Genomic DNA, 12,928 nt, shown 5'->3' with positions numbered 1-12,928 from the left:
TTGTCGAACGCATACTCTGTTTCTTGGTGGCCTGTTCGTTCTGCAAGCTTATGATTGTTAGTTGCTGGTGCTGATTGAATGTTTTCCCTGTGTTTTTAATGGTGAGAGTGGGCATTTCACTCTGTCGTTTTTTTGTGACCTGCACATACCTGTATTAAGTTCTGCTGCCTTTTCTTTCATTCCTAGCTACACTGGGATGTTATTGGTTAGCGTTGTCTCTTTCAGAACGGATGCTATTCTGGTAATCTCTTCTTTCTTGTCACCAGCCTTTGTATATCTGCTTTATTTTCTCTGTACATGTTTATTTCAGATGGGGTGTGTGTGTGGGGGGGTTTGGTTTTTTTTTTTTTTTTTGTAGTTTGAGGTGCGGATCAAGGAAATATTTAAGCACTTTTTTTTTGCAGCTGCACATATATATGCTGCTACTGCAGCTGAAGGGACCGCATCATCCAGAGGAGGAGAAAAAGGTCAAGGACACAACCCCATCAGGGACAGTGGATAAAGAGGAAGAAAGGGGTCCTGCTACATCCCACTACCATTACCATCCCCTTCAGCAAAGAAGCGGAGGGTGTGGGTGTTTGAGGTTGTTTTGGGGTTGTGTGTTTTTTTTTTTTGGTTTTTTTTTTTAAGTATATGCTATAATTTTGTATTTTGCTTTTGTGTTACCACTTTTTGTATGACTTATTTTGTGTTGTGCTGTGTATGGCAAAATAGATCTTTAAACTGTGTGTTGTGCATTTTGCACTTTTTATAATTTATTCTAATGGATAATGTCTGTTCATGATTTTTGTATGTGGCTGACTTTTTAAACTGCAGTTTTATTGTTAAAATTGTATAATTCTAATACAGTATTGTCTGTATTTACTTTCTGTAAAATATTTATAAATTTAGTTTTGTGTGTGTGTATATATAAAATGAAGTGGATTTATAAATAAATATAAATGTGAACGATATCCTGTGTCTGGCGTTGTGTATGTGGTGTGATGAGATATAAGTGAAATGTGGGCAGTAGGTAGTATAAAATTGTGCTGCTTTTTGCTGTGGATAGTGTGGTTTGTGTATAGTCTGACAGAGGTGGTTTTGCATGTTTGGGGGTGGGGGGAATGTGCAGTTTTATGAGTTGTGCCAGAGAGTGTGTAAAGTTAACCAGTGCAAAGAAATAGAGGAGACAGCATCTAAAGGTACTTTTTACCCATGGACTGTGTACACATGCATTTTCCCTTTGAAACTTGCTTCAGATACTTCTATAACTGCTTTTTGTGCAGGTAGCTTTTACAAGGAAAATAATGAGCAAAGACTTGAAAATGTATTCTCCATGCATTATTTTCCCAATCTTGGCCAAAAAAAGTTAATTCTAGTTATTACCTTTCCCCCCCCCCCCCCAAAAGTGTAAACCATGCATTAAAAGCACTCCCATAAGAGGTAATAGGTGCTGTGTAGCTTCAGCAGGATTTTGTCCTGGACTTAAGCTAGACTTCTTCAGAAATATATATTCAGCTCTGAGGGCTACTCTGGTAAAGAAAAAAACAAATGTGGCATATCTGGGTGAGTAGGTGACTATGAAGTTTCTGTAGTCACACCAGTGCTGTGTTGCAAATATTTCTATAGGCCAGGATGTATTTTTAATATTTTATTAAAAAAAAAATTGAAGATCAGATATTCAGGAAACAATTGACTTACATACGTATTTTTTTTTCTTCCACTGTTTTCCCTCCAGACGCCAAAACCAGTTCTGATCGTTGAACTGAAGTTTTTTCTAGATATCTTGTACAGAGATGAGTGGTGATTTGTTAGCTAGGTTTGGCTTACATGACTGTTACAATTTGCATAGACACTAGTGTACATTACAAGGAGTGGTGTGTTTTTTGGTTCTCAAACTCTAGTGAGTACTGTTGTAGTAGCAGTCCCCATGCATTTTCGCCAATCAAATCTAAAATTGTTACATAAAGCTTAAAGGTCAATCCCAGGGGCTGGCCTCTAAAAACAAACAAACAAAAAAATCCTTTCTGAAGGGAACGAGGTTTAAGAGTTTGCCACCTGCATGCGTGTTTGTGTGTCTGCGTGATCCGCCTCGCCCCCCACCAAATAATTTTGCATTTGGTGACCTATCCACGCTGACATGCATTCCAGAAAATAGACTACACTGGTTTTGCATGGAACTTCTTGTTGCCTTGCATAACAAGTCTTTCACTTTGTATTATTGGTATCATTAGTGATGCAGCATGTTCAGTAGAATTGTAATGAAATATATTTAAGGTGTAATTTCAGCACTTCAGTCGCAGTTACACAGCTGCTTTTGTTCCTTGTAACACCTGCTAATTGAAGAGAATACATCTAGTTTTGTTTACTGATTTGAAAACATCAATATTCAGTCTTGCTTTTTTTTCTTTTTAAATTCTTGTTTTAAGGTTTCCCATTTGAAACGGATGAATTTTTTCCCTGACTTCAAGCTTTCTACTGATTCATCAAGCAACAGAGGGATTTCGGCTATGAAGCATTACCAGCTTTGGCTGATGTAAAAATGGATATTTGTGAGATGCCACTGCCTATGACTGGGGATATTTTGATGGTCTAAAAATTGTGAATAATAAAAGATTTTTTTTTTTTTTGACTTGTATCAAAAATATATGGCTTAACATGTATGGGTAACTCTTGGCTGGAAGAGGTTACTGGGCAACCATGGTAAAACTTGCAAACCCACTTTACACAGAATGGATTCTTGAAGCAATTCAGAAGGTTAAAAGGCAAAAGCAGAGGCCATCGGAGGAACGAATTTGTCATGCTGTGTGCGCTTCCCATGGGTTAGATAAGAAAACTGTTCTAGAGCAGCTGGAATTAAGTGTCCAGGATGGCTCTGTTCTCAAAGTTACCAATAAAGGCCTTGCATCCTACAAGGACCCAGATAACCCGGGACGGTTTACATCTATTAAACTTGGCACTTTTCCAAAATCTCTCAAAGGATCTAGAGGAATTTGTAATGATCTTCGCAGCGTGGATTGGAATAAACTATTAAGAAGAGCAGTTGAAGGGCTTCAGGAGCCAAATGGTTCATCTCTGAAGAACATAGAAAAATATCTCCGTAGTCAAAGCGATTTGGTGGCCATTGTCATCAACCCTATCTTTCAGCGGAGATTGCGGCTGGGGGCCAAGCGTGCTGTAAATAATGGGCGATTATTAAAGGATGGGCCTTTGTATAGGGTAAACTATGGTAACCTGGAAGGCAAAGGAGCTTCAAAATATTCCAGTGCTTCCGTGTCATCTCTCCCACCTGTGAGCCTTTTGCCACACGAGAAAGATCAGGTGAGTGGAAATAAAAAGGATGGAAGAGAAGAAATGTATTGAACACGTTTGCATTCTTGTTTTTTGTTGGGTTTTTACAAATTTGAAATTCATAATCTATTTTCAATTTAGCATTCTTCCCTTCTTTGTGTAAAGATGGATCCAGAACAAAGCTTTGTGTTTAAATATCTCTTGTTTTTTCTGGAGCCTGTGTTTCATGGACTTTTGTCCCTTTTAATGTATGCTGGCAGTTTAAAACTTAGGGGTGTGTTGGAATACTATGTACTTTTGTCATATCATTTATTTGCTTTCCTAAATGCAGAAGTTCAGAACTGGATCACAGAATAATGCTTTGAGGAAATAGTTTTCTGTGATTTCACTCTTTGTACTGAAGGAAAACTTGCTAGATTTATCACAGTATCTATCTATGGTCTATAAATGCAGCACTAGTACTTCATGTATTTGATTTTAACTGGCCACAAACCAGCAGAAGATGTAGATAATAACTAAGGGCCCAGCCTGTTTCCCAGAGAGAGAGAACCTTAGTTTATCCAGCCCTGTCTAACAAATATTAATTCTGTGTACATCTGTTAATAACACACCAATTATTTTCAGTATTCTGTGTAAGTGACATTTTAAAATCATTGTTTTTAATGGGCCTTATACTTGGACTTTGATCTATCAGCTACTGTATTATTGTAATAGTAACAGACAGCTAATTTCATGGTGGAAGACGTTGAGAGTCCTTGTTCCGTCATGGCATTAAAAAAACAAAAAGGACATGATCAGTTGTCATTACTGTCATTAGATTTACTATTAATAAAGCTTGACAATTCCTATTTTAGCAGGACACAATTTTCCATTTGCCAGTATGGGATTGGGTAGAGGAAGTGTTCAATTGGCACGTGATTTGCCGGTCCCAACACTGCTACAGCAGAAGTAGCCGTGGAGTTCAGGAAGTCTTTCTGCCCTATTCTTCTCATTGCTTATTGGTTGTCATTAGCAAGTGCTAATAACCAGTAGGGAGCAAGAGGAGGTTGTAGAAGCAGTATTTGAGAAGAGTGCTCCTGCCACCTCCTCATGGTGTGTCACAATTTAGTGGTAGTATGAAGCAGCACTAAGTAACATGAGAAAAAAAGCGACGTGGGGAAGAGAGAGCAAAAAACAAAGGGTGAGAGGGAAGAAGGCTATGGAGGAGGAGCTTTTGCCTTTTGCTCACTCTGAGATTAGCGGGGTAAATCCAGGCCTGTTTGGCTATCCCTGTTCTAGAGAGTATATCTTTAGCTCCTTCAATCTCTCTCTGTATGGTTTATACTGCAGATGTTCTTATGCCAGTCTTCAGGACACACCTAGCTTGTCACATTTTTCAGGATATCCACAGTGAATATCAATGAGGGAGATTTGCATTCACTATCTCTGTCGTATACAAATCTATCTCATGTATATTGATTATGGCTATCCTGAAAACCATTTTGGTTGCCCTTATCAATGCTCCCTTACAGATGTGGTCTCTTATGTAGAAGTAATTTGTGCAGCCAGTATACTAATTGCTTTTCCAATTACTTTATGCAGGCTGGCTACTGTGAGGTCATTGGAGATGACTCTCCTGGTCTTTTTTTTTTTTTCTGTTTAAGACTGCTTAGAATTTTGCAAACGGGCATGCTTTACCTTTTTAGCCCTTCCACAATGTTATTGATAAAAGTATTGACAGGAGCTGGAACTGGCACTGTTTCCTGAAGCATCCACTGGTCCCTTTTCCCTTTATCAGAGCAAACCTCATTGACTGCTACTCTTAGTCATGTTGCCCATATTTATCTTTTTTTTTTTTTTTCTTTTTCCTTCCAAACTGGCTAGCTTGCTCGCTCACTCGCCATTCTTCTGTATGGAGTAGTATAAAAGGCCTTGCTGAAATGCAGATTACACCATGTCTCCTGCACTTCCTTGATTTACTGCTCTTGATTACATCATAGAAATTTGAGTTTGGGAAGATCTTCCCCATGTGAAACTATGCAGCTAGGATTCTGTAATCCAGGAGTGTAGGCCACAAGCCAGTCAGATCTTCAAGAGATCCACACTAAATATGCATGAGATGCATCTCATGCATATTTAGTGTGGATATCCTGAAAAACCTAGCTGGCAGGCAGCCCTCAAGGACTGGAATTATTTACCCCTGCTGTAACTGATTGGCTTCAAGGTATTGTACTATTTTGTCCTTCAATAGTGCTTCCATTACTTTACCCGACACTGATGTCAAACTAACAAGTCTATAGTTTTCCCATGTTCTCTTTGCTCCCACCTTTAGTTAGTGGTAGTATATCTGCTCTTTTCCATTCACTTGGAACCTCTTCTTTTTCAAGTGAGAAGTTTGAGCATAGCTGAACTTAATGAAGACAAGGCTAAGTTGTGCTAGTACCTTAAATACTGCTTCCTTAGTAAATGATAGTGTGTTCCCTCCGCATTCCCTTATACCCTGGTCTTGGGTCCATCACCTTCTCCTTGGGTGGAGGCCAGGCAGAAGTATTTATTTATTTATTTCAAATTTCTTCTATACCAATATCCATTTGCACATCGTATCGGTTTACATACAACTAAGAACTTTTGGGCGAGGCCCTTACATGGAACAATAAGGGGCAGCTGCAGATTTATTTGATTTCATCTTCCTCCTTTTTCATGTCTATATCTAGAGAGAGCCTTTTCTTTAGTCCCTGCCTTTACTGTTTTGGCAGTATTATATTCCATTTTAGCCTTTGCCGGTCTAACTGTTTTGTCTCTTTGTTTCTCTATCTGTACTTCCTGAATGTGCTTTTTTTCCCTCACCTTTTTGTCCTATTTCTTTGGTGAGCCATAATGGTCACTCGTTCATTTCTTCCCCTTGCTAATATGCCAGACACACAAATCTTGCTGTGATTTTCAATACTTTTTTTTTTTTTTATTGCTGACCTCTTTACCTCTTAGATTCCCTATTTCTGATAATTTCTTAGCATAATCCTTGCATTTTCTTAAAGTCCAGCCTTTTAAAGTTTTTAGGATAGTTTGGGTCTGATTCAGAATTTACACCTCACATTGGTCGCAGGACTCTTCAGCTGCCCCTTATCGCAACTTCAGTGGCACTGTCTCCACTTGTCTGTTCCAGGTCCAGCGTGGGGTCTCAGCTAGTTACTTGAGAGGATTCCTGTATCCCCCTACTTATACGGTAGATGATTCTGCAGCTGGCGCTCTCCAATCTTATTAACAGCACCTCTGCTTTGCACGCTGTCCGTTTGGCTGGCTTCTCATGTCCATATCTATCTCTTTGCCTACAAGTTATACCTTCACGTCTTCCCTTGTCTATGCAGAACAACCCCTGCTGTCTCTTTTTCTCACTCCCTTTTTCCTTTAGCCTCCTTTTTCCATTTTGCTCTCATCCTTTTCTCTGTTTCTCTTCTCCCTTTTTGCTTTTGTGGGTCTGTGTGCTTTTTCCTTTGCTGTGCTCTTTCCCTTAGCCGTGTCTCTGCCCTCATCCCTTCTCCTCCCGCTTTGCTTTCTTTCTCCTACAGCAATCCATGTAAAGACGTACGTTATTTCAACAAGTGCATAGAGATTATAAAAGGGCAGTATGTCGCTAACTATCGCTCCAGTCTTGGGTCAGAGTTGTTGCAGTTTTTTGGTTTGTGTTTTTATGAATGTAGTGGAATCTGCCTGGAACTAGGTATGGGCAGCGTATAACTACTTGACATAAATAAATAAAAATAACCATGTGTTGACAGACTGTTCCTGGGGGCGAGCAGGCAGGATATACTTTAGTCCTATGCTGCTGCTCTTATCTCCTCCTGTGGCCTATTGGTTTCTGTTCTGTGTGTGTTCTGGAGCAAGAGGTTGCTGGGAAGGATGGGACACCAAAATATTTTCTGCATATTATTTCTGCAGCTGTTTATGCTGCTTCCAGAGTTACAGGATCAGCTGCTGTCTTCCAGCAGTCCCAGGAACTCTCCGAAACTGTGTTTCAGACCTGCAGAGTTCTTAAGTATGTATCCAAGATGCTACACTCCTGTGGGGAGGAAAAGCTGGGATTTGGTGCAGACGAGAAGAAAAGGAGAATAAGCAGACCTGGTGATAGTAAAAAGAAGGAAGTGGAACGTAGATGTTGGTAGTCAGGGCTATGTTGTTAGGCTGATATCCCAATTCCTAAGTTCTCTCTCCTCATCCTCCCTCTGCCTTGTATGCCCCCTTCCTTTGTGTTCTGCTTCCTACCCTCTTGAAATGTGTTTCAGCTTTAAAAGATCGGGGTAAAAAGCCACTTCTTTTACTATTTTCTGAATGTGTTAAAACTGAAATAGTTTCTGCCTTTTAGCAGAGCAGCAGGTTTTTAAGGACTTTTCTGTACTTTTTTTTTTTTCTTCATTTGTCTTTTCTGTCTTGACAAATTCTCCAGTCCCTGTTCATGAGCAACATCCCTATGGTAGGATACCATCACCACCATGCTTTATTGCATGGATGGTAGTTGTAATTGATATATTTTATTGTTGTAGTTTTATTGTGACTTGTGTTTATTTGAATTGTTTTGTTGGCATTTGCATTACTTTATATTTTTATAATAATGCTACCATAACGGTATTGTTCCTCGCTTAAAGGTCTGTTTTGATTTTAAGGGAGTAAAATGTTTTAGAATAAATTTGACTGGTTCCAAATTCAGCGGCCATCTTCAGCTGGCAGTGGCAATAACTAACAAGACTCTGTGAATTGGTGTGTGCTCACAGGCCTTGCAGCGGGCCTTTCCTCTCACATGGGTTTGATTTAGGTGACAGGAAGCCATGCAAGAGCAGACAGGACTGTTGCGGGGCCAGTGAGCCTGTACTGATTTTTCTTGTTGCCACTGCTTTAAGATGTCTGCTGAACTGTTCCTTTGAGCTTTTGGCTGGCAGCAGTGAGGCTCCTTACAGTATGAGGGCCCAGGAATTGTCCTGGTTGTCCCATCTCCAATGCTGACCCTGTTGAAGGGACGGGAAAGTAGAAAAGGTGGAGAAAGTCAAGGAGGAAAAGGAAGCATGGTATTTTCCGAGAGACTTGAGAGGAAATGTGATGCAGTGGTCTTCATAAAAGCTTCCTATTCTTACAGCATATGGATAGCTTTTTGAAAGCTTATCAGATTCATATCCACTCATGCTCTCCCCAGGTTGTTTGTAGGTGTATGTGCTCAACGTTTGAATTACAATTGCATTTCTTTTCTCACCGCTCTCTTCTCTATGTTAAGAATATAGATGAGTTACCCAATGTTTTAGTTTCTGGGCTGTATAGCAATTTTTTTTTGAATCACAGTCCTCAATGCCTACCCTCTCTCCTAGGATGCAAGTAATGAGCTTGCGCAGTTGCAGGAATAGGTGATGGATAAGATCTGGAATTCCAGCTTCGGGTCCTGGAAGGTTTTTAAAGTGTCATCCATTAAACATCTGTCCCTGGAATTGATGACTCCATTTGCCGTATGTGAGAATGTCCAGGCAGAAGGTCTTTGGGGATATGTGTGGATTCAAATACATCAGCTCTGAAAAAGCCTTTGGACATGACTGTGCCTATTTTCGTAAGGAGCTTTACTAAAATCTTCAATGCGTTTGCCGATATGGGCTGTCCTCTACAGGCCCATCTGTAGAGTCTCTAGAATTTGTGGGTGAATGTAATGCTGCTAAACTACCTACCCCCACATCTCATCCTTCAGAGGGAGCCAGGACTATGGTGGGTCCATGCCAGCCATCTGCGCAGACAGGGTCAGTTTTACTGCTTGATAGACTGGAAAATCTATTTCTCCATAGTCTTTTGGTCTGAGAAACTTGGAGTATTTAATTTTAGGAACATTTCTACTCCATAGGAAGCCAGAAATGTTACATCTGAGCTTTGAGAAGATCGTAACAGGTATGTCAGAAGGCAAATGAAGATGGGAAAGAGCTACCATTTTGACTGTTTATTTTACCCATCCAGGATAAAAGGAGGCCTGCCTACTTATTTAGGTCTGTTTTTATCTTGTCGAGGACCAGGGTTGTAATTATGCTCAAAGTCTAGACAGAGCCACCCTAACTTGAATACGTAGATATTTAAATCCTCCCAACCCAACCTTAAACCTATCCAAACACAGAGGTGGATGTGTTCCAGGTTTCATTAATTTCAGATTTAGAGTAATTTATCTGATACCTTGAACATACTAGATATTTGTGTGTTAGCCACAGCAATTCTGAGGTTAATATCCTCAGGCTAGTGGAATATAGTAGGATGTCATCAGTGCCTTCTGATATTTTGTGGGGTATTCCAAAAGTGCAAGCCAAAATTCCAAGCTGAGCTTCCAACTTCTAGCTAAAGTACAATTGCTAAATCTAAAAGAAGCAGGGAGATAAAAGGGCATCCCCTGTCTTTTGCCTCTGAGAACCAGAACTGGATCAGAAACTGACCTTTTGGTGAGTACCCTATCCTTGGTGGCAGAGTACAATGAACCAATACACAATTATCTGGGACCCAATCAGGCTGTGAACGCCTTATTAGCATTGAAGGATAACACTGCACCTGCAGTCTTGTTCATATTCACAAGATAATAGTATATCAGTCTTCCTGAATTGTTGGTGAATGATCTGCCTCTGATGAAGCCTGTCTGATCTGAATGCACCAACAAAACCCAAATCTTCAGATCAGCATTAATCGAGGAGGTTGGCCTATAGGAGTCAGAGTCCAGGGCATCTTTTGATTTCTATTAATATAATTGGAGCTTCCATGAGATTTCCCACTGAGGTGTCAGGCTCCCAGAGGTGTTTGAATATTTTGCATAAATTTGGGGCAGTGAGCTTTGGAAAAGATTTATAAAAGTCAAGTTGAAACCCATCAGGACCAGGGTTTTTCCAAATGTCCGAACACTTACAGCTGGACCCTGTGCTGAATTTCTTTGGTTGCTGGTCCAGGGCCCGCATGGCAGCGATGGCAAAGCTCCGGCACCTATAAAATGTTGGCATCAGAGACAGTTGCTTATGCCTAAATGGAGGTCTGTTAGAACATCAGGAATCCATTTTGAGAAGAAGGTTGCTGGTTTTGTTCCCTCCTCCCTGTCTGGGAACCCAACCATGGATACTTTTTTGCATTGCCTCTGTTCTCCATATTGTTGAGTTTTTCCATGACCTCAGCCAGCTTTAGAATATCCACCTCCTGTTGGACTCCTGTCAGTGAATCATCAGTTCCTTCATATGGGACACTAGTGCAGCAATTAGAGAGGAATTTTCTTGCACTGATGGCACCAATATTTCCACCTTGCCCACCACCACCCCCAACTTGGAATTAATGCTTGAGGTAAGCTTCTTTGAAAACAAGTGAAACATCTTCTCTAGTGTTCTGGTGGTGTTGAGGGGTGGGCCATTCCTCATCTGAGGCAATCCTCCACCAGGCCTGCCTTTTGAGTTCATTCTTTGAGCTTTGGCAGTCTGATCTCCCATATATCTGGCAGATATTTCTTCAGCATCTCTTTAGATGTGCTTTAAGTTTAAAAAAAAAAAAAAGGTTGTTTTTTGCCTGAGACTGAGGAAGTTCATCTCTCCTTGCTCAGCACATCATGTGACCGTACAAACTATGGTCATGTGCATGTGGCCTTCTGTAGTCATCTGGGATTTTGCATCAAACTGGCAGTCGCAGTCATGTCTGGGTCATGTTTCATGTCAGAAAACAGCTATTTCTGGTGCTCTTGGAATGGAATATGGCGCAATTTTGTGAATAATTTGGTGTTTGCTTTAGAATGGTTAAAGCAAATCACAGCGTAATGCAGTTAATTGTAGTTTAATTTTGAATGCGTACATACATGAAATGTATCTTTTAGCCTGTCGGAGCATAGTATGATGTTTGGCTAGGCCTTCAGACACTGCCTCTTGCAGATTAAATGCTCTGAATTGGAGTAAAATAACTTGGCAAATTTTTGTCTGCAGATAGTGGTGGATATATTCAGAGATCTAGAGTAAATGCTGATATCTCTTGTTTTAAAGTACAGTTTGCATAACAGACTGAGGACCTATAGGTTTGTTCTGTCCCTGTTTACAGAAACGTTTGTCTCCTGAGGAGACCAAAGCCAACCGGTAAACATTAGCACTGTAATCAATAACTGGAAGCAACAGTTGTTAAGTGGCTTGCAAAGCAGACAGATCATCCAGACCCACCACAATTTTACAGAGGGCACCTGCCTCAGGAAAGGCTTTATTTCATCAAGTGGAACATCAAAATTCCTGGGTGACCTGTTATCTCACCAGACTTTTAGAACAACTGATTCCAACTGTTTTATTTCTAGGCCTAAGTGAGAACTCTTACAATTCTCCGAAAAGATTGGTTCCTTCCAAAAAACAAAGCAAGAAGTTTCTTCTTTTATAGCCAAAGCAAGAGAGTCATTTTATTTGTACTTGCTTTCATGTTTTTATTGGTTTGTCTGCAGTGCAGTAATTTAAAAACCATACTTGACAAAATGTTTTGGTTTGAGCACATGAAGCTATGAAAGGGTTTAGGTGTCTCACTTTGGGAGGTAGATGCCTGATTTTGCTCCTTTGGAAAACTGGCTGGAGTTGAGTTCCTAACTGGAAGTGCCTACAAAGTGGACAAAACCAGGGTGGGGAAGGTAAGTTAGGTGCTTGGTGTTAATATCCAGTGCTAGGTGCCTCTATTTAGGAAAGTAAATAAGAACCCTAAATTATGTTCCTAACTTAAACGAATGCTCATCCTAAAACAGAGGTTCCTAATTTCAGCTGAAATTTGGCCAAACTTAGGAGACCAATATTGAAAACGCACTTGCCTGGATGAGTCCTATTTATCGGCCTAAGTGGGGGTCGCTGACTATCTGGCTATGTTGAGCGGTTACCATTTAGCTGGATAAGTTACCCTGGTCTCTTACGTTCCAGTTCATCACTCTATCTTAGTTTACCTACTCTCCTTGGTGTGCGCTAGTACAGTGTTTCCCAACTCTCTCTGGAGGTACACCCAACTGGTCAGGGTTTCAGGATATCCATAAGAAATATGCATGAGATTTGCATACATTAGAGAGCCATGGTATGCAAATCTATCTCATGCATATTCACTGTGGCAATCCTGAAAACCACGAGATGGATGTAAAAGCCTGGACTAGAAAACAAATTGTAGTGCTAGCGTTTGGTTAACACATGTTGAGTAGCACTAAATATGCTGCTGCTTTATTTGTTTTAATGTTATATGTTGTGTGTTAGACTTTTAATATTGCTGCTGTTTTGAACATTTGCTTTTAGTTTAAATGTATGCTTGGTCACATTTATACTGCTTTTAGATTACTTGGTTTTCCTCTTATCCTACCTTGGGCAGTCTTTGTAACAGTGATTAAGAAATTTAAATAAAATAACTTTCTATTTTAAATTGTACGCAGCTGCCTTACTCAAAAAGGGACCCAGTAGTTTGGATATTGTAGAATAAAGCAAACATTTGAATATTGTGCATATGCTTATTGCTTAAATCACTTTTCTGTGCTGTGGCAATTAGTTTCTTTTTTTCAGTTAAGGGGATTGATCAACTGCATAATGATAGATTAGTTATGCTTGTCAATGTGGTGTGGGAGCTAGAAAACATGCATATTAGCTGTCATTTGTGAGACTGAACCTTTTAATAGAGCTAAGATTTCTTGACTGAAAAAGCACGTCTGCTG

General features: G+C 40.1%; 1 protein-coding gene across 7 annotated transcripts in view; it reads left to right on the top strand.

The window, feature by feature from the left end:
* Nucleotides 1–12,928, top strand: part of KAT6B (lysine acetyltransferase 6B) — a 452,508-nt gene that overhangs the window by 16,948 nt on the left and 422,632 nt on the right. For all 7 annotated transcript variants that reach the window (XM_029609550.1, XM_029609551.1, XM_029609552.1 and 4 more), the window contains one exon: nt 2,409–3,300. In XM_029609550.1, the coding sequence (XP_029465410.1) occupies nt 2,680–3,300 (621 nt within the window). In that variant the 5' untranslated portion in view covers nt 2,409–2,679. The remainder of the gene's footprint in view (nt 1–2,408; nt 3,301–12,928) is intronic.

Source organism: Rhinatrema bivittatum, chromosome 7 (assembly GCF_901001135.1).
Source record: "Rhinatrema bivittatum chromosome 7, aRhiBiv1.1, whole genome shotgun sequence".
In the NCBI taxonomy this organism is placed as follows: domain Eukaryota; kingdom Metazoa; phylum Chordata; class Amphibia; order Gymnophiona; family Rhinatrematidae; genus Rhinatrema; species Rhinatrema bivittatum.
The sequence above is the reverse complement of the archived record's forward strand: the minus strand, read 5'-3'. Positions and strand labels throughout refer to the sequence as shown.